Source organism: Solea senegalensis, linkage group LG5 (assembly GCF_019176455.1).
Source record: "Solea senegalensis isolate Sse05_10M linkage group LG5, IFAPA_SoseM_1, whole genome shotgun sequence".
In the NCBI taxonomy this organism is placed as follows: Eukaryota; Metazoa; Chordata; class Actinopteri; order Pleuronectiformes; family Soleidae; genus Solea; species Solea senegalensis.
The window spans coordinates 18327836-18349138 of NC_058025.1; the positions used below are offsets into that span (position 1 = coordinate 18327836).

The 21303-nt window shown below is 38.9% G+C and overlaps 1 protein-coding gene across 3 annotated transcripts; it reads left to right on the forward strand.

The window, feature by feature from the left end:
• Window positions 1-1007: 1007 nt before the first annotated feature.
• fkbp15b (FKBP prolyl isomerase family member 15b) lies at window positions 1008-19952 on the forward strand. Of its 3 annotated transcripts, XM_044026368.1 has the most exons (30): window positions 1008-1173; window positions 4255-4358; window positions 4440-4521; window positions 5860-5929; window positions 6013-6087; window positions 6921-7019; window positions 7177-7326; window positions 7429-7497; window positions 7896-8039; window positions 8156-8301; window positions 8404-8452; window positions 8562-8678; window positions 8976-9060; window positions 9174-9274; window positions 9375-9462; window positions 10027-10136; window positions 10221-10319; window positions 10596-10690; window positions 10781-10883; window positions 11918-11950; window positions 12555-12726; window positions 14373-14509; window positions 14854-15009; window positions 15156-15308; window positions 16197-16289; window positions 16413-16526; window positions 17681-17788; window positions 17979-18775; window positions 19282-19387; window positions 19521-19952. In XM_044026368.1, exons 1-30 carry the CDS (start codon window positions 1124-1126, stop codon window positions 19596-19598), a joined length of 3783 nt encoding a protein of 1260 aa, XP_043882303.1. In that variant the 5' UTR covers window positions 1008-1123; the 3' UTR covers window positions 19599-19952. The 3 variants fall into 3 exon arrangements, with proteins under 3 accessions (XP_043882303.1, XP_043882304.1, XP_043882305.1); XM_044026369.1 differs by lacking the exon at window positions 11918-11950; XM_044026370.1 differs by lacking the exon at window positions 19282-19387 and having other exon boundaries at window positions 19521-19589.
• The last annotated feature ends 1351 nt before the right edge of the window (window positions 19953-21303 follow it).

The following is a 21303-nucleotide window of genomic DNA, read 5'->3' on the forward strand; positions in this document are numbered from 1 at the left end:
AGAGTCCTCAACGGGCCTCAAAATTACGACCTGACCCGACCTGGCCCACTGGGCTTTAAGCTGAACCGCCAGCATGAATTGTCCGCCCGAACACAAACCGGTGCACATGCCGTTGACGCACGGCTGCCAGCTATGCAATGTCATTGGCATTCTCCTGGCAGTGATGTCTGTGTCATTCTGCCCATAGCAGCACAAGATGAAGAGTGGGATATTAGCCCCCTCCAGTTCACGCTGGGTATCATAAAAGCGCTCCAAAAATTAAACTAACATGCCCGAAGTGTCGGGGGCTACACCTGCATGTGTCAAGTCTGCCTCTCTCAACCAAGCAGGCAGCCAGATTTACTCTTCACCACACGTGAACAGCGATGATTCACAACAAACAACATATTATTTACAAGAATTTTGCAATAATTTGCAAGAAATGTGTTTTATGAGCGGAAAAAAGGGGCCCCGAACCCACTGACCCTTTGACAACTCTACCTGACAGTAAACCCAGGGGCTGGCCAGAAGGAAATGGACACAGCTCCACACCGTCATCTGTGTCACGATGTCAGTCTCCGACAAATAAATAGCAAAAATCTGCTTTGTCCTAATATTTTAAAACATGTAATAACTTTTTATCTCATAATTTTGACGTTTTATCTCATAATTTTGACGTTTTATCTTATAATTATGGCTTTTTTGTCTCACAATTTCGACTTTTGTATCTCATTATTATGACTTTTTGTCTCATAATTATGACTTTTTATCTCATAATTATGGCTTTTTATCTCATTATTATGACATTTTGTCTCATAATTATGACTTTTTATCTTATTATTTCGACTTTTTTCTCACAATTATTACTTTTTATCTCATTATTTCGACTTTTTTCTCATAATTTCGACTTCCTTTGAGGATATTTTATTATCGTTTGGTTTTACCTCCTTTTTTGTTCCATTCATTATGTTTGGTGCCGTTTCGCCCTCTCGTGGTTATGATGGAAACTGACACAGGGTCATGTGGAAAGTCAGCTGATGTCACCACAACCAGGAACTAGCGTTCAACAGACACACCGAGAAACATCCCAGTCCTTGTTGCCTTTGTTTTATTGAAGAATAAATAGGCTTCGACCTGAAGAAGTATGTTCGGCGGCGACGACGAAGACAGAGATTTCTTGTCTCCATCGGGAGGGTGCGTACGTCTCATTTGCCCATCAAGCTATCTCTCTTAGCTTGTGAGCTAACTAGCTTGCACAATACAGCCTTGGTTAGGTGTGCTCGTTCATGAGCTACATTTCACAACATATATGATAAAACGTCTTTGACTGTAGGTTAGACATTTTTGTTTAAGTCCTGGGCGACATAGTCCATCCTATTTGCTTGTGTTGTGGTTTTTAAATGTCTGTTATTCTTGTAAACCACTGCAGAATGATGGGATCTCTCATGATATTGACCTGCTTGCTGGTCATTGTGTACTTATTGTCCCGCTGGATATGAATGATGGAGAGTTTAGAGACAAAGATTGTAAATAAAAGTTAGGACTGATAAAATAACTACTTTAGTCTCACAACAGGCCTTTGTCACTGATGTCATTTTGATAGTAGGTAAACACAGCAGTTTCAAATCACCTCTAAAGTTGTGCACATAACCTTCAATAATAAAGGTTCTGTTCACGGTGTATATCTATAGTTTAAATGGCTGCTGTGATGAAGGCCTGCTGTGAGACATGCTTTTTTATTACTTACTTACTTAACAAATGAAGCTGCCTGATCTGATCAGGTTCTTTGAGTTTCTTTGCCCACAAGGGCTGGGATTGGAGACTTTGGAGCCCCAGGAAAACTCAGTGTGAGGCAGATGCTCAACATCATGAACAACTCCATAGAAACCAGTTTGTGACAATGGAACAAGTTTAAGGGATTTCATGCTTAATGACATTGCAGGTCACACAATTAAAGGGGGTTCCCATAAAACTGTTACTTCTCACTGAGTGCATGTTCCTTTCATACTTGAGACAAGAGATTGTTCAGAGAGGCTGTTGGTGAAAATGCAAATGTTCCTCACCTGGATGACCTGACACAGACAAACATCCACTGCGTAAATGGGAACCTCCAGAGAAAGTGTGAACCCAGTTCTCTGGAGTTTATGTCTAAGAACAGCTTATATTGTCATTAGACCCATGTAATATGAATGAAGAGGGGTTTCAGTGTGCTTAAGAGGCTGTCCACATGACAATACTATCAGGGTTTTCATCTCACTGAAACTGTGTTTTTGGAGGATTGAAATGTTATTTTTTGAAAATGGGTCCCAGAGTGGGAAAATCTCAAAATGCCACCTTTGCATTTTTATGTAGACAACCAATATGCTACTTTCGGAAAATGATAATGTTATAACCTCTTACACCTCATTTGTTGTCACTTACCTTCGCAAATGTTGTATGTGCATGCTCAACCTTATTCTTCTATGTACTACAGTAAATGTTAAGAGTCATTTTGGGTTAACTGAAACAGTGCCGTGGTTGTATATAAAAAAAATCATAGCTCAGTTCTTCTCCTTGTTTTGGTTCTCTGTTCCGTTTGCACCTTAACTTCTCTTTAGGGAAAGGGCATACTGCATTGTGGACCTGAATGTCACAAGGTTGTTATGCATCCTGATGTAATTAACTAGCCTCAGTTTACTGCAGTCCTGAGATTTAACTGGACCAAAGTAGTAAAATGACACATGATGGTAAAACATGTGTGCTTTGTTATATTGCCTAAATGGAACACAGCCTTTGCCATTGACATTGTGTTTTTTTATGAAATGAAAATCAGGTACAGCTTTGTCGCATTCTCAGACTGACTATCGAGCGGTGCTTTGTGGCACTGCATGACTTAGCAGCCAGTGTAGGATCTGGCCGAGTGGGAGGAGTGATCTGGCAGCTAATTCCTCTCACATGCTCTTTGTTAAAGGAGTAAGGGTGAAGGCATCTGCTACAGTCCATCTCTGCCCAAGTCAGAGCACCTCACTTTTTTCTGCTGAATGTAGCACTGTGGTATGACTTCAGCCGATGGATCAGAGATCAGGGTGGCCCAGGGTAGGAGCACTGGAGATCAGAAGCATTGGCAAGACCAGAAGGATTTTAAATAACACATGCAAACTGGTGGCTCCTCCTCATCCCACTTCCTTACAACTGGAGATGAGGGCCTTAAGGCCTTCAACATGTCCATTCTGGGAGATACCAGTGTTTACCAGTGGAAGGAGTTTCAGGGGTCAGTACAAGGCAGCAGGGCAGATGCTTTTCAGAAATATTACTCTTGACTTAAATGTTACTATGATGCCAAAGTCTTATTTTTATGCCTCATGATTGTGGATGAAGTTAGTTTGTTTGTCACAGACGAAATCCACTGAGATAGAGCCTGAGATCCTGTAGACAAATTTAGCAGTATAAATATATGATGTTTGGTTCTAACCCTGGAAGCTGCGCTGCGTAACTTTTGGCGATTGTTTTTTGTACTCATGTATTTTATTTGATGTTATTATTCTGCCTGTGTTTGGTCTGAACAAAAACAATGTAAAACGATTTGTATGCCACATCCTTCATGTGAACATGTGTTCTGTCAAGCAATACTATCAGATCTGACTGAGGGAGCCTTTGTGTGTATACAGCAGCAGAGCAGGAGAGAGTGGGGTCAAGAAGCATTTATCGGCCATGTCTTGTGAGCAGTAGAATTCACTTCTGAAACTTTTGAGGACACCTCTTCTTTGTGTTAGTGTCATGCTGTGACCTAGTTGTGTACACGCACAGATACACACAAGTCGCTCATCCTATGAGTTATCATCAGCATTAATAACATTTCTGACTCGCCATTGATGGCAACCAGCTCTTCTTTATTAACTCCTGTTAAGAAAATTATACATATAACCTGTGCATTGTGTTCAATGTTCCATTCTAAATTGTAAACCCTGGTTCTAAAAAAAACCATTAGGCTCAATCACTCATGAGTTTCTACTTATATTTTATAATACATTTTTGTCCATTTAATGTCAAAATGTTGACCAGTGTTTACTCTTTGATCCCCAAATGTTATATGTCATTATAATAAAGTAGCAACGGAACCAGAAAGTGTTTGGATTTAAGAAGCTATAACATCATAGAACATGCTTTATTTTATCAGACCCACTCAAAAACGAATGATTGATCATTAAAATAGACAGGAATTCTACCAAGACAGTTCTATGCATGCTAACCCAGACATGCCCCTAAAGACATTTGTTCCTGTCATTCTTTTTGCAGGGCTAAGTTGGCATCTCTGTTTGGACTAGACCAGCAGTCCAATCAGGGGAATGAGTCATTTCAGTATACAGCTCCCAAACAGCCTAGAAAGAGCTCCAACACAGGTAAGAGTATTAAAAAGAGAGACAACAATTAAGATTTCATTTTGGTGTGGAAATGAAGTGCATAACTTTGTGTATTTACAGCACCAGCCTCACAGAAACTACCCCCTCCTCCATCCAGAGCTCCAGCAGTGTTATTGGCCACAGCAGTCCAAGCCTTCAGATAGTGAGCACAGAGTTTTATAATGTGAACTGAATCAAGTACTCTTTGACCTAATTTAAAAACTAGCATTAAGAAAACTTTTCTGTAAAGCAATAGTTCATGTATTTTGAAGTGTGCTTAAATGAGGTATGGTCACATTAACACTGGCTGTTTATAAATAATATCTTGATATTTTTAGGCTACATCCCATATAATTGAGATATAACAATATTTTTGAACTCTGAGCTCATGAGATGTTTGTGCTTGTCAAAAGTGTTAGACAATATATTGTAAATACACCAAAACATCTACTGTTTATAATTTATATTAGATGCTTAAATTACAGTTATTACCTTTGATTAAAGACAATACTTGGTTGATTTCCTTGGCTTTTTAATGTTAAAGGAAACAATGAAATTGCCTATAAATATGGTCCGATTCTTCTATAACACAAATAATGAGGCTTAAAAAGAAAGAAGTGACTTTTAATATGATTATGTAGATTCCATGTATTTCATTTATAATATGTAGTGTTTATGACACACAGCACTTTTTGATCCACTGCTACCATACCTAAGCTCAAATGTATTATTTTGTGATTTTAGTGCATACAACTATTGCTCTAAAGTATTGTGCTAAGTTACACTAACATTACATTACATTACATTACATGTCATTTAGCAGACGCTTTTATCCAAAGACATACCAAATAGGCAGCACTTGAACAGAAGTTCCTAGTTCCTTTTAGCTGTAAACAGTAATTTTATATATGGATTCAGGTTGGGGGAGAAAAAACCTTTAGTGTCTAGTCAGAAGAGTCTAACAGTGAAATAAAGCTGTAAAACACATTTTTAAGATAATGGAAACTTAAGAAGGCTTAGGTTTTATTGGTTGTGTCTTTTATTAAGTGACTAAAATCAAATTTTCTGAATAAAATCAATGAAACAATATCCCTGCCTAATATAAGCCTATTCAGTTTAAAAGAAAACCAAAATACATAAAGGAACAGCTCCCTCACCTTGTGCTTCTCAGAACACAAAAAAAAGTACCAAGCGTGGTGCATAAATGTTGAAATGTTAAATGGAAAAAAACCTGTTGACCCAGAAATACAAAATCAAGTGCCACACCAGTCATGGTCCTGTCCACACAAAGATTCTAACCATTGGCAGGCGAAGAGCCACTTAGACAACTTTGCATCTCTGAAAACATGCCCACAGGTTTAAGAGAAGGGCGCAGGCCTGCGGCTGTAAGACTCATGCAACCACACTTCAATAAACCTGAACTATATGCTAATCCACAGTCTACCAAATCATCTAATGGTCAAGTCCATAGATAAGCCTCTCTGCCATTTTTGTCTCGCAGTATTAATGGACAGTATGTGAAGCAGGGGAAGCTGGGAGCAGCCGCACTGGGGAACCACACAACTAAAGAGGTAAGAGCTGTGCTGATTGGTCACTGAGAATACCACTTGGACTTTTTATGCTTTGTATGAATAAAACTCCTCTTTTTTTGCAGTACAAGCTACTACTGTACTTGAGCCAACAGAAACAAGTGGCCACTGCCAAGATTCATCCAGGCTTTGTTCTCACAGTGAGTAGAGACACAAGGAGCGATGACAAACATCAAAGCATCACAGCAGTGCCTTTCATGTGGATGTGAAATCCACACATCACAGGGGCACTGGTGCCACTCCCAGCTGACATAGGGTAAAAGGATAGGGTAAAAGGCAGGGTACATCCTGGACAGTTGGCCAGATCATTACAGGTCCCCTACAGAGACAAACAGCCATACACTCACAGTCAACACACACAGGGAGAACATGCAAACTCCATGCACAAAGGCTCTTGTTCCCACCCGGGGTCTTCAGGGACCCACTGTTAACATGACTGTGGTTTTAAAATAAATGAATGAAAGCAAGCAACTAATGATTTGTACGATATAATATGATGAACAGACAGATATATTGAATAATAAAAGTTTATAGTAGTCTGTCAATGTTTTCCTCATTATACCAAAGTTCATCACAATATAGATTGTGTTTGGGAGTACAACCTGTAGACTTTAGGAAACGTTGCTGTGTTAATAACTATGAAACTATTGAAAATCTTCTCAATTAATTAATAAGTTGTTTGGTCCAAAGAGTTGCACTCAATTCAGTGTTTCTTAAGCCTCAAAATGGTTGACATCATCAATTTGTGTCCAGTTTACTATCAAACAGGAACAAAGAAGTAAATATTCACATTTAAGAAGTAAATAACATTTTTTTATTAATAACAAAGAAAACACTCAGTTGGCAATTAATTTAATAATCATTTATTAATCATTTAATCATCAAAGCCGTTGTGTAAACAAACATAACTTGTGACATTCAATGTACTGATTGTTCCTGATTTGGTCTGGACCACATTCTGTCGCTCCCGCAGGTACAACCAAACTATTACTGCACTTTTTATGATGACCAGAGGCAGAACTGGTCCCTGATGTTCGAATCAGAGAAAGCTTCATTGGACTTCTGCAAAGAGGTGAGTGACACTGATACTGACCTACAGAGTGGCTATGTAATCATTCACCAGTCTACATTGATCTACTAAACCTCTTTATCAGTCTGACCTTCACTGGATACACATGTGACACATTCTATTGCATCAGATGACTTCATTTCCTTTTCGTGTGCCCCAGGTGTGTTTGGCAAAAGTGAACAGTGCAGCGTGTTTAGATTCTGTGGTGGTTCAGGATCTGAGTCCTGGAGAAGGCCAGGGGGTGGAGCATGGAGACTCTCTGGAGGTGGTGTACACAGGCTGGCTCCTGCAGAACCATACCTTCGGACTGGTCAGACGCACCTTCACTGTTACTAATCAATATCATTGTTTTGTCTCAAGTTCTTTCTTGACGTGCAATGCGAAACTCATTAGATCTCACTTACCACTTCAGATGTTTGACACCAACCAGAACAAAGACAAGTTGCTGCGACTGAAAATTGGAGCTGGAAAAGTGATCAAGGTGAGATATCTCTCTCTCCATGTGAGTTTGAATTTTCTCTCTTGCCCTCCCTGACTTGTGTGTGTTTGTGTGCTCTCTTTCAGTGTCCCCCAGTGTTTCCTGTTTACTAACATGTTTAAAACATTATATGTGTATGTATCTATATATATATATATATATATATATATATATATATATATATATATATATATATATATATATATATATATATATATATATATATATAGATAGATAGATACATACATATAATTTGTATATGTATATACATATTTATATACACACACGTGCGCATTTATGCATTTATATGTGAACACTAAGCTAAATACACTAAACATATCATGACTGTATCTTGTTAACATCATATGTTATTTCCTAATTTTCCTCCCGTGTGTAAGCAGGGTTGGGAGGAAGGGATGCTGGGCATGAAGAAGGCAGGCCACCGTCTCATTGTCATCCCCCCACACTTAGCTTATGGATCTAAAGGAGTCCCTAACCGTATCCCGCCTGATAGCACTCTTATTTTTGAAGCAGAACTTCGGCGGGTACACTCACTTTATTTCATAATCAGATTTTTATCACATGAATACTTCAGTTATTTCTCTGTTTTTCCGTTGATGAAGTGGGAAGTGAAGCTTCTTCTGCTCATTTTGTGCTATAGGTGAAGTTTTCCAAGGACAGTGGTTCTGACCGGGCCAGTCTCAGCTCTGCTGCTCCCTCTCCTGCTCCGTCCCCAGCCCCCAGTGTGGAGAACCTGACCCCAGAACCTGCAGTACAGACTACTGCACAAGGTCAAGGCAGAGCGGGGTAAGTTATTATCCGCAGGAAGTGGTGAATAACATTGTCCTTCTTTTTTTTTTACTTAAATGTCTGGTGTTATCTCGGACATTTCTTTTTTTTTTTTTGCAGGGAGCCTCCACTCCGTGCAAAGTCAAACTCTCTTAGTGAACAGCTGGCAGTAAGATCCCTCACTGCATGTTTCTTCTACATAAAGAATTCAGTAGTTCATTTTGTTGTTTAAAGTTGTTTAGCATTATGTGTGGTGTGATTTTCTTTTCAACCTTCAGAATCCAGATGCCACTAAAGCCAAGCTGATTTCTCGCATGGCAAAGATGGGACAGCCCATGTTGCCCTTTCTGACGGGAGTGAGCAGCCAGCCTGAATCCAGTGACTCTGAGCTCGAGGTGGGATTTTCAACAAGGTTTTCTATGTTTAGATTTTTAGCCAAGACATTTATGCATAGACTGTCACTTACAACTGCATGTGGGACCTGCAACGAGGGGCTGCACATTATATCATCTTCTCATGAAAACAATTCTAGTCACAAAAACTGAGAAGTGACACAAGGTATGATGCATGAAGCCAGGCTTATTTTAGTTTGTTTTGATGTCTACTGTTCGACTGGGATAGAGGACTGATAACTAAACTGTGCAGTCCTTTGTGTCGCACATCCGAATCTGCGTTTTTGCATCGATCTCCAGGACACCACTGGTAGCAGAGTGAAGGATCAGCCTGTTGCATCATCTCCAGTGCAGATCTCCACTGCTCCTCCTGCTGCACCACAGGGTCAGCTTCTTCTACCTCTTTATATCATTTGTGAATTACAACAGACACAATGACCACTGACGATGTCCAGTATTTCTTGGTAAATGACTTGTATTGTGTCGTTTCTCCTGCAGTACATCCTCATTCTCACACTGCGCCACCTTCTACCTTACTTCCTGTCATGACCACTGTGGCTGCACTGCCTGGGTTGTCGGGAAACTGTCATGCTTTTCAGGTAAGTGTTCACCACGTTTTTTTACGAGCACATGGTCAGTATGCATGTTTAACAAGAAAAAGCAAAGCTGGTAATGTCAGTGCATTATGTTTTTTCATAGCCCTACTCCTACACACAGACCTCTGTGGCTCCATCTCAGCTGCAGCCTGTTGGCCAGGTCTTCCCTGCTCAAACTGTCCCATACATGGGTAAGAGCCTTCAAACCAGAAGACTATTAATAATATAGTCTTTTACTAATACCAGGGTTCCCATTTTGAATGGTTGGTTGAATGTTTGAATGTTTTTTGAATGAGAAAAAAAGTGTTTTGCAGACCTGGATTGATTTGGAAGTTTTTAAATAGGGATGACCTGAAGTAAGAGCCTCATTACCTGGCCCTATGGTCACTGTAGGGGCCAAACTTTGGTAAACCGTTTAAATTGAGTGATGGAATTTGGGTAAAATATAGTGTTTAAAAAATTGGTAAAACTATAGCTGCTCGAGAGACAGTGATTAGTATTACTTTACATATTGCAATGTGCTTTTCTACATCATACTATAAAAATGATTATTATGTAATAATAATAATAATGAAAAGGCAAATAATCCATACACACATAATGGCTGTGACTTTGCATGTGTGCTACCACCTTGTACTGAATTAATTCTATCTACTGTCAGAATCCTGAGACTGAATGTCAAATCTATTGTATTTCACACAGAATTCCACTGTTTCATTGTTTATGATTGTATGATCGTGCTGTTTGTTCACCAGGCTCCAGTGATGTGAATTCCTTCTTAATGACGGAAGCACGACAGCACAATACAGAAATCCGGTTAGCTGTCGGTAAAGTAACAGATAAAGTGGATCAACTGGCCTCAAAGGTATAAATCACATGGACAAGAATGTGTTTATCAAGCACCTTTAAAAGAAAGGACTTAGATAATGTTGTTTTTTTACTTCAATAGATAGATGATCTTCAAAGACAGGGAAGTCTTTCCGTGGGTGTGTCTAACATGTCGATGGAAACCACTATGATCATGCACAGCATCCAAAGAATCATGCAGGTATACATCGAAATAATTCTGAACATTAACCATTTACAAATTCTGAAAGTCTGGCACTGGTCAGATATTTTCAGATTTTTTTATTAAAACTGTAAATTAACTGCAGTACTATCCAGGCCCACCAGGGGGTACACACTGTTTTTTGTGTTTACATGCTGTCCTACTCAATTTTAGTTTAGTCATCCCTTTTAACTGAGTAAAAAATGATCATCTTGTTTAATTTTTCAGAGCACTCAGGATTTTTATTAGAAAATTGTTCTCTGTTTTTGTTTTTAGGAAAATGAATGTTTAAAAAAGGAAATCTTTGAGAAAAGCTCTCGCATTGAGGAGCAAAACCGCAAGATTGGGGATCTTATAAACCAGAACCAGAGGTGAGTCAGAAGATTTAAAAATAACGGAGAAAGTTTTCAGTTTGTCGGTGTTTGAGGTGGACATAGTGTGGAAGTGTTGTCCTTGTCCAGATATGTGGAGCAGAGTAACCTGCTGCAGGAGCAGAGGAATGACTCCTTAAAGTCCACCAGTGAACACAACCAGGCCAGATTACTGCAGGCTGAACAGGACAAGGTGGGTGACTGAAATGGAATCATTAATATTCCCACAGACACTCAATAGAAACTCTAACTATTGCCTTAGTCTGATATTGCCTTAGTGAATATGTTTTTTTTAGCAGCCATGAGACCTTGCTTCCCCCAGTGTGGAGTTTTAGAAAACTGACTGGACCAGTCTTGAGGAATAATCTGTATACAGTGCTCTGTAGTGGTGGGAGTTGAGGGAAAAGAGAAAGTGAGACAAAACAAAGATGAAAGTGTGGATGGAGAAAAGAACACAAGCAGACGAGTAAAAGACTTTGGATTTTATTTGTTGGTGTTTTCATGTTATTTTAGTTGGATGCGTGCCAGGTCTCTCTTGGCATTTAAGATGTCACTCACAGATGGGGATGGTACATTTATTAAACTGTTATGCCTGCTGACATTGAGTCGGTGCATGAATAGTTTCCAGATTGGTCATTAATGATATAGGCCTATATTTTGCAATAGTGAATACATTTCCTTTGTGTAATCTGAAGTGATTCAGAGTACTTCCTAATAAACAATTCATAGTCAAAATGATTCCAAGAGAAATACCTACCCTATTATTTAGGGTTTCCCCAAAATATTTCCTTTCTTGTAAAAATTGTGAACCTCTCATCATTTAACGGACCAGTGTGTGTCACCCAGGGCTGAAGTTGCATCCTGCAACTAACAAACATGGTGCTTTATGTCGAGGACCTGTGTTATATTAAAGGGTGATTCTGAGGTAATGGAAAATGTCTAGTGATAACAAATAATGAAGACATTTAAATATATATTTACGTCCCCAATCCTAAACAGTTTGACCTTTAAAAAAAAAAAAGAAAGAAATAATAATAATAAAATAAATAAAAAAAAAAAGAGAAAAAGAATACATTTAATTAATAATAAAACAGCTGTATGATTGGATACTGATATGCACTTCTGTTTTTTGTTACTAATACTAAATGCTCCACTCTCTGCCACTTGCTCTCTGCTCGGTTAATTGTCACTGAGGATTATCTAGCATTTACTGCTCTCTCTTCTCAGCCTGCTCTGTCTCAGGACCTGGGCTCTGGCCAGGTGAGCTTGTATTCTTTGTGCACGGCTACCAGTTCAGGGTCAAAAAGTATCTGCAGAATAAGGAAAATGACACATTAGCATTAGCATATTTGGTTTTGAGCAAGCAAATCCAACATTGCTCCTCAGTTTTTTAATGAAATGTGTCACAATGTAAACTTGGGAAGATAAAGTTGCTCTCTGTGCCTAAAATAATTTCACAATGAAAATGGCCTCTGCCGTTCTACATTTACCTTGGAGCGAAATCTGGAAGTAAAGATCTGATCATCTCCCTGTCATAGTTGCCTACTTCAAAACATGCTGCAGAAAATGATGTGTGCAACTACTATTTGACCCAACTCTAACTGGAATAATATCACGCTTCATTGACATTGTAACAAACAAACAAACAAATCCTTTTCCCATTTCTCTTTCTGTCTTCATCCGTTATTACTCATTATTCTTCCACAGGGCCATGCTGTTCACACTAATGTCACCAGTAGCCGTTCATCCAGGCCGTGTCTGTTCCACTCTCTGTCTGTGGCCTGGGCTTTGCTGTAACATTGACAGGCAGTGATGATTCCACTCCTCTCACCACTTACTTTTTTTTACTCCTTTGCTCCTTAAGGTTCGTCTGACAGAGGATCTGGCTTCGTCCACAGCACGACTGTCTCAGCTGCAGTTAGAAGCAACATCTCACCAACAGAAGGCTATGGAGCTGCAGAGTAAATTGAGTTCAGTGCTGCTGGACAATGAGAACCATTGTCAATGCATCACATCCTTGGAAACACAGCTGGAAGGTTTGTTTTAATGTTCTTTTATTTAACTATATAAAAAAGTTTTTTTTAAACAATAGTGAAATATAACAAATCTGCAAGTCATGTAATTTATTAAAAAATAATGTGACTTCTGTAGGCCTTTCTGAACCATTATTAAGTTAGAATTGCCAATTAAGAATACAGGGAAATTCAAAGGTTTTGGGGTAAATCAGGGTTAAAATTCAATTTTATTGAAACATTTGATTGTCTAATGTTTAGACTAATTCATTAATTTATATTTTATAACCCACAAAACCAGGGGTGAGAATACATACACTTGCAGAAAAACAAGACCTGTTCATTCATCATTCCTTCAGTGTTGGATCATATGATATTCTGCATGAATATCAGTGACCTCAGATGCAACTTTAATATCAACAAAAACAAATTATTGCTAGACTTTCATTGTCTTTAATTAAATAATATACACAACATTGATAACTGTTGATAAGGTTCTAGTGCAGAGCTTCCATACATGTGTGCCTTGGACATATTACAGCTGGGCCTCAGACCAAGATATAAACATTATTCCATGAGTGCTGCTGTGTAAAGCTATTAAGTAAGAATGCTCTCACAAATAAGTTGCTGTACTTAGTCTTGTCATGGTGTATGACCTGTGACCTTCCACAACATCACTTAGGTAACAGAGCCTGGCTGCTCCTGAACAATTGTGTTAATTTGTGACTGATCACAAATCATTTGTTGCTCATTTAGGGAAAACATAGTACCACCTATTTTTGCATGTGTGAACTGAATGTAAATCCATCCAAAGGACACAGCTTCACAGTCATTTTACACCTCTTAGGAAGGATGTTACCAGGTCTGAATGTAGTCTGTGTTTGTGTTCATTGTAACTATGGTTGAAGTCATTTTAAAACAAAATTGTGCCCTTATTTCTTAAGCCTTTTTGATAATATCTGTATTTTCAGGTAGTTCAGGTATGTGGCTCATAGACCCGCCATTTTTATTCAAAATGTAATATTATTTCCAACAGGGTTGTGACGTTTGTCTTCAAACTGTAATTACATGCTTGAAATGTATGCTTCCATCTCCTAAGCGCCTATTTATGTAGTACTCTTTAGAATCAAGCAGTGGGCACACGTAAGGTTTTTTATTAAAAAAAACAACAACAAAAAAAACAACAACTTTGTTTTCAGTTTCTAATGTGGGACACATTTTTGGTTTCTGTGGTTGCTCCGGTCATGGAGGAAGTACTGAACAAATACTTTTAATTAATTTGTGTGTGAGTGTGTTGCGTGGAAAACAAAGTCTCATGCAGCCATGCAGTGATGACTCCGCCCACGTTCAGTAGGTACTTTGTAGTGGTTTCCTCCCACAGTCATAAGTCATGCAGATTTGTGGATTAGGTAAATTGGACAAGGGTGCACCCCACCTATCGCCCTATGTCAGCTGAGATTGGCACAGCACCCTCATGTGGAGGATAACGTGGTAGTAGATGGATGGATGAATTACATATTGGGAGAATAATTGTCAGGTTAATCAATAATAAAAAATAATTGCAAGTTGCAGCCCTAGTTCCATATAATCAACCATCTAATCCAGTTGTTTGAGATCATGTTGGCATCATATAAACACAGGTCTAACGAAGCTGTGTTTCTATGATACAGAGCTGAAGGAGACGGCAGAGAGGGCTCAGGCTCAGTACCGCTCTGAGAAGCAGAGACGCAAAGAGATGGAGCTGAGGGTCAACGGTCTGGATGAAGAGCTGCAGGACCTGAAGACTGATAAAGAAGCTCTAGAACGAGTACGTACTTGTTTTTGTCCATCCGTCATTGAAAGGGCACTGCACACAGAAGCAAGGATAATTGTGTCTGCACTAAATATTTATACCTTACAGTGCTTCTCCATATTTTACCCATGTTATATATTGTGCATTAAATGTTATATTACTGTGAGTTGTCCCAGAATGAAAGACTAACAATGAATAACTTTTATTTATTGTCTTATCCAAATATCCAGACCACTGCATACTGGGATTCCACTGCTCCCCCATGTGGCCACACAGGACATTTCAGTTTTTAATAAATTGCAAAACAAAAAAGGTCCTTGAGCCTTTATATTCTGAGTGTGATATTCTCTCTCTTTAAGACACTTTTGGAAAGGAAGAAAAAGTGGCAGGTTGAGCGCCAGCATCGAGACGAAGAGGTGGAGGAGCTTCGCAGGAGCAACCAGCAGGAGCTGAACAGCCTGCGATCTCAACTCCGCAAGGCCAGGGCCAGCACTGACCAAGCTACATCTGAACAGGTTGAGTCATATGAAAAAAAATACTGTAGAACGACAATCAGCCTTTTGTCACTGATATATCTGTTGAATTAGAGGTGAAAGGGCATTTTCTGCAAGTGTTCAACACATTAGTATTGCAGAATTATATTATGATGTGTGTGTGGCAGTTGTCTCAGCTGCAGGCCGAGCTTGAGGAGGACTGGAAGAGGAAGTGTGAGCAGATGTTGATGACCTCCAAAGAGCAGCACAGGAGAGATTTGTCTGAGCTCACAGAGCAGAGAGACGCTTTGCAGGACAAGCTGAGCCATCTCCAGGAAAAGGTACACACACACACACACACACACACACTCGTCTCAAGTTCCCGCACTTTAATTTAAAGTGCGTCATTTGGTTGTTGACTCTCAGCTTTAATTTAAAGGATTGAACAAAAAATCACTTTGAGCAATTATAAGCATTTTTTATACATTATTGTCCATTTTCAGCTAAAAAGAGCAAGTAGATTAAGGTCTGCAGAATGATTCAAGTGTTGAATTTGTGTTTGGTGGCTTTTCACTTAAAATTTTTAATATGACGTTCCAAAGAGTTGTCAATGCAAGTGAAGAAGGCCATGATTCCACTGAGAAAACAACATAAACCATCAGAGAGCAATAACAGCAGGCAATCAACAATTTTTTACATTCTTAAAAAGAAGGAATCCACTGGTGTGTCTTGCAGAAGCAGCAGACACTACAGTTCACAGGCAGAAGAAATTTTGATGGATGATCAGTTCTCACAGTAAAAATTGTATAATAGTACAGTACAATATGTTCATTTTTATACAGGATAATTTCCCTTTACAGCTGTACATACTATTTTGCATCCACATATATTCACATATAATAAACAAAATAAAGGCAATCAAAAAGAAATAAAGAGAAAAGAAAAATAACTAAATACTAAAATAATTGGTCAAATGAGAAGGCATGTGATGTGTGCACACACAGAAACCGCAAACTTCATGACTTTAAGATCATAAACGTCATCGTATTAATAACTGCACGATAAAACTTCAATTTTACATGAATATGTCATTTCCTAAATCTGATACAGATTATTTTTGAATCCTTACGTTGGATATGACGTGGATTGTAAAACAAATCTTTTTTTTAATTAAGTCTATTTGGTCATAGAGTGAGAATGTAGTGTGGTTCTTCTTTTCCTCTCAACAGTTTACTCTTCTGAAGCAGTCGAGAGAATCGGAGGAGCAAAGTTTGTCACAGCAGCGTGAGCAGATGGAAGAACTGCAGGCACTTCAGGAAAAAGTAAGATAGGTGTCCAGTCATCACTGATGGAATGATGTCACCTTCCTGGAACCTTTTAAGGCCTTGTTTGAATTTACTTTAGTTATTCATTCCTTAGACTAACAAAGTGTTGTTCTATTTAAGTACACAGCACTGGAGAAACAAGGAGTAACGACAAGAGAGAAGCTTGAAAGAAAAGTGACTGAGCTGGAGAAGAAACTGACAGAGCAGGAGGGGTCAGGAGACACTGCAGCAGAGGTACACACACACACGCACACACGCACGCACACACAACTCAATGGTTTGTCCATTTTCCTACTGTAGAAACACAGGGAAACACTTTAGTTTGTCTCTCTATTAATAATCAACATTTATTCAGTAACATGTCAACAAATAATCAGTTGACACTCATTCAACTGATAACTGACATACAATTAACAATGTGTTAGTGACTAGTGTTTCAAGCTCATCTAAACATCTACAGTCCAAAACATACAGAGCAGAGGCCCCTGTGGACCAGTGCAGCTTTTACGAGCTTCAGGTAACGTCCGCACTTAACCATACACTTGGAGACATTGTAAGTGGGTTGTTATGTTGAATATTATTTGTACGTACAGTAATTGCCATATCTGACACTGCATCAGTGTTGCACAGAGATCCAACAGGACAGGAACTGAATCACAATCATCATTGACCAGCAGATCTTACTGGGCTCTAAAAATCATCCTCTGAAACTCCCATTTGTCTTTCTTCCTCCAGCAGAAATGGATCAACTATTTTGCATCATTGTGAATTGTGACTACATCTTTTTTATCCATATTTGATGACAGACAGGCTGCACAATAACGACAGTAATGTAGTTATTCCCTTGATTAGAAAAGCACGTTTTCTAATTACTGTTGCAACATTCTTCACAATAAAAAAACAATCACAAGAAGCACAATATAATCACCACAAAGTATTTAATAGTTACATCATTTATTTAAATGTTATCTTGCAATAACAGATATCGTGTATTCATTTTTTTTAGATTTGATTTATTTGTGTGCAAACAAAATCTTGTTATGAGCATCACTATTTGAATTTATTTTACACAGTTTTTGCATTTTTCTTTTTGCAGTTTCACCTTTCCCGTTTATGTGTGTATGCGTGGGACTGCACGTTTCACGTCAAGCTTGTGTTTATAAATCCCAAACTTTGCATCGAAACTTCTTTTGTGCATATGAAAGCTTCATACATGAGGCCTCAGGATTGGGAAACACAGTTTTAACAACATACAACTTAATTAACAAAGGAAAATACACCACTGTGTTAACTGCTCTGTGATCAATTGACTGGCCCTTGTTTTTTAGTTTTATACATGACTCATCGTTTCTAAGCTTGAAATTGAAAGCTGCTGCGTGTAATTGCAGGTGAAACGCGTCATGAATGGAGTGTTTCATTCGCTGCGTGGGGAGTTTGACCTCAGTGAGTCTTACTCTGGCCAGGCTGTTCTGGCAGTGATTGTCACCACCATTAAAGTAAGTGCTCCATACACACTGCTCGGGCTATGAAAATCTATAGTCTATTATCCAATTAACGTGCTATATAATAAATAGTGCTTTATTAAGTAGCTTTTGCCTAAACAGCAGTCAATGGTTTGTTTCTACAGCAGAATATGTGCAAATTTTGGGTGAATTTCTTAATCATATACATTTTTCCTTTCCCAAGAATGTCACTCTGGAGCTGCTCAGTGGCACAAGGGCGTCTTCGTCCCGGCCTAAGAGGGAAGAGGAGGAGGAAGAAAGTGACAATGTGACACACACAGAGGAGCAACCTGATGAAAATGTACATGTTAATGGAGAGGGACGAGTCAGAGAGGAAGGCAAAGAGGAGGAGGGAGAGCATGTGGCCGAGATGGATTCTCATCACAACACTGAGACCCAGACGAATCAGAAAGTATCACAGGAAAAGGAGGAAGAGATAATAACTGAGTTAAAAGATGAAGAGATAGTAACTGAGTCAAAAGATGAAGAGACAGTAACTGAGTCAAAAGATGAAGAGACAGTAACTGAGTCAAAAGATGAAGCGAAAGTAACTGAGTCAAAAGATGAAGAGACAGTAACTGAGTCAAAAGATGAAGAGATAGTAACTGAGTCAAAAGATGAAGAGACAGCTGGTGAGAGCGAAACACAAAGCCAGATCAGGGTGTTACTATCCACTGATCTCCACCCAGCTTCCTCGAGTGAGCTTCAGACACAGCAGGACACAGCAGCAGCAGCAGAATCTGACAGACAGCAGGAGCAGGAAAAGTGTTCCAAGACAACGTCCAGAGACGCTGATCCAGAGTCTGCACATCCACAACAGAGTTTACCTCCTGAGGATGGACAAGACACCGCTGCAGTGAGCAACGAGGTGGACGACAAGAGCATGGCACATGAAGAAAAGATGGATGATGCCTCTCAGAATATTTTTGGACCTCCGTCCAACCCACCTCCACCACCTGATCCACTGCAGAACAGCTCACAGTGAGTATTGGCACCGACAGATTCACGTTCTTTATAAAGTTAAGAAAATACACTCTCCACTGGTTCCAGAACGCAGAGTGAAGTGCTGCAGCATTATATAATATACATCACATGTCACTGGACTGGCACGATTAATTGATTATTAAAAGATAACTAAATTAATCGTCAACTAATTTCATAATTGATTCTTTGGTTTGAAAGATTTTTTTAATTGGAACACATTTTCTGGGTTTTTAAATGTGACTATTTTTGGTTTTCTTTGCTTCATAACAAATAAAATATTAAACACTGGTTAACGTTTCTGGACCAAATGATCACTTACATGCAAATAATCAACCGATGAATCGATTATGAAAATAAGTGTTAGCTGCAGCAACATCATACAGTATATGTTTACACACACACTTACACACACCTGTGTTTCTGTGAACTAACCGTGTGTTGCTTCAACCACCTTCCTTGTTTATGCCCCTCCCACCCCTGCCCTGTCTCTGCTATTCTCTCAGCTTGCCTGGGGGGATTAGCGAGGAAAATGGCACTGAGCCATTTTTCCAGATCACTACTCCCGTCAAATGTCCCACAGCAGCCAGCGAGGATGAGGAGGAGGAGCTGGTAAGGAAGGATCTGTAGAGTCCAATCAGCTCCCATCTTTTGTCTTTTGTCTCCATGTTTACTAAGTCAATAAAAAGGTTTGTGTATCCATCAGTCCAACACTGATTTTTCCATCTGTGTGGCTTGTGTGCAGAGTTTGAAGGGCTGCCCCCCTCCTGCCCCTTTGTTTGGTGATGATGAGGATGACGATGATCTGGACTGGCTAAACTGAGATGGAACCAGAATAATATAAATCTGATCTTGATGATCATTTTTGGAGATTTTTGGACAGTGTTGCATCTGTAACACCTGCTGCCACTGCGGCGTGGAGGAAAGAAACCAGTATGAGGCCCTGGTTTACTCTGAAATAACAAGCTTTTCATCCATAGAGATAAAACAAACACTTTTCATTGATGATGCAGTTTAACACAACATTTTACACAACACTGGATCAGATTCATGAGTTGGAACAGCAGTGATTTCAGAACCATGAGTTTTAATCGTTTATTTGCTAGGGTAGAACTTTTACACATTATTTGTTAGCCTGAAATTGCTTCCGGAAAATAAATAGCATTTATCTTTTCTCCTTCTGTTGTGGGTGTCCAATCAGTTCATAATTTCTGTCAAGATTTGCATTCATTTCAGAGAGTATTGAAGTGTGTTTGTCAGAGGTACCGACACATAGTTAGCACTGACTGCACTGTGAGAACACTGAAATCATGACTGTTAGTGGGGACACAAGTTTAAACAGATTTTTGCCACTTATTCAATTTGACACCTGCTTAATTCTTAGATGTTTCTGACTGGAAACTGAATTTTGTATGCAGCTCACTCTCCTGCACCAAAGTCCATCGAGAAAATCAGTGATTTTAGCTCATGTGGACGCAGGAGCTGCTGGTCTACCTTTGCCTCATGCGGTTAGTTTGTGTCACTGAGTTAAATCTCAATGCAGGATTTAGAAACCAAACTAACACAATAGCTCTTTTTATGACATGGCGGCATCATCATTTTCGTGCATAATGACTAATGGTGACATAAAGGTTTAAACATTCCTAAGAAATCATAGACCTATGGATACAGGATATATCTGTTGGTCTTGGACCTGGATTCAATTTGACTTTTGTTCCTTACACATCTGCCCCCCTCTTCCTCATGCAATACTGTCCTGTCTGTCAAAGGGAAAAAATTTTCCAAAAATATTAGCACCGAGTGGTCTAATGGTCTGACGGATCAGACCATCTCTCGTATTTTTAGGAAATACAGAATGTAATATAAAAGTGATTAGGTCAGTCAATAAGTCATTTTGAGTCAGAAACAAATGTTTTTAGGTATGGTATCACTTTTTGGCAAATACAGCTGAATTTTGTCAGTGTTTTATCAAAGTTGGAAGAGGAAAACCTGTATTTGAAAGGTACAGTGTGTAAAATGTAGCTACATTTAGTGGTGAAGTTGCATGTTGCACTTCACCCTTATATCCCAAGTGTGTTGGAGAATGTATGTAGACTTCATCTAACACCAAAACTCTAAATATGTTTAGTTTGTCCAATGTAGGCTGCTATAAAAACATGATGGTCCAAAACGGCTGATATTCAATCAAGTGATTATATATTTTTTTTAAAAATTACAAAAAACACAATTATTTTATCTTCAGTTTCTTTCTACCTTTAAGTGTATTTACTTTTTACAAAACATTCAAACATAAAAGTGAATGAAGTTGGGCGACAATCTGTCAAATATAACTATCAAGAATAACAATTAAGTTATTAAGGAAGGAGCAATCACTTTTGGCAGATGTGATCAAGTCAAGGCCTGTATTTTGGTGACTGGGAACATACAAGCATTTCAAGTGGTATTGTTGTACTGTGAATTGGTTTGTAAAATACTGTTTAAGTTTAAGACCAGCAGGGGGTGCTCAAGACAATAAAACATTTAACCTA

What these genes read in the sequence shown, in the direction of transcription:
- fkbp15b (XM_044026368.1), top strand. Translation starts at nt 1,124, where the DNA reads ATGTTCGGCGGCGACGACGAAGACAGAGATTTCTTGTCTCCATCGGGA. An exon ending in GCATCCAAAGAATCATGCAG is followed by an intron (nt 10,320 to 10,595) that starts GTATACATCGAA and finishes TTTTGTTTTTAG; the next exon opens with GAAAATGAATGTTTAAAAAA. An exon ending in TGATTGTCACCACCATTAAA is followed by an intron (nt 17,789 to 17,978) that starts GTAAGTGCTCCA and finishes TCCTTTCCCAAG; the next exon opens with AATGTCACTCTGGAGCTGCT.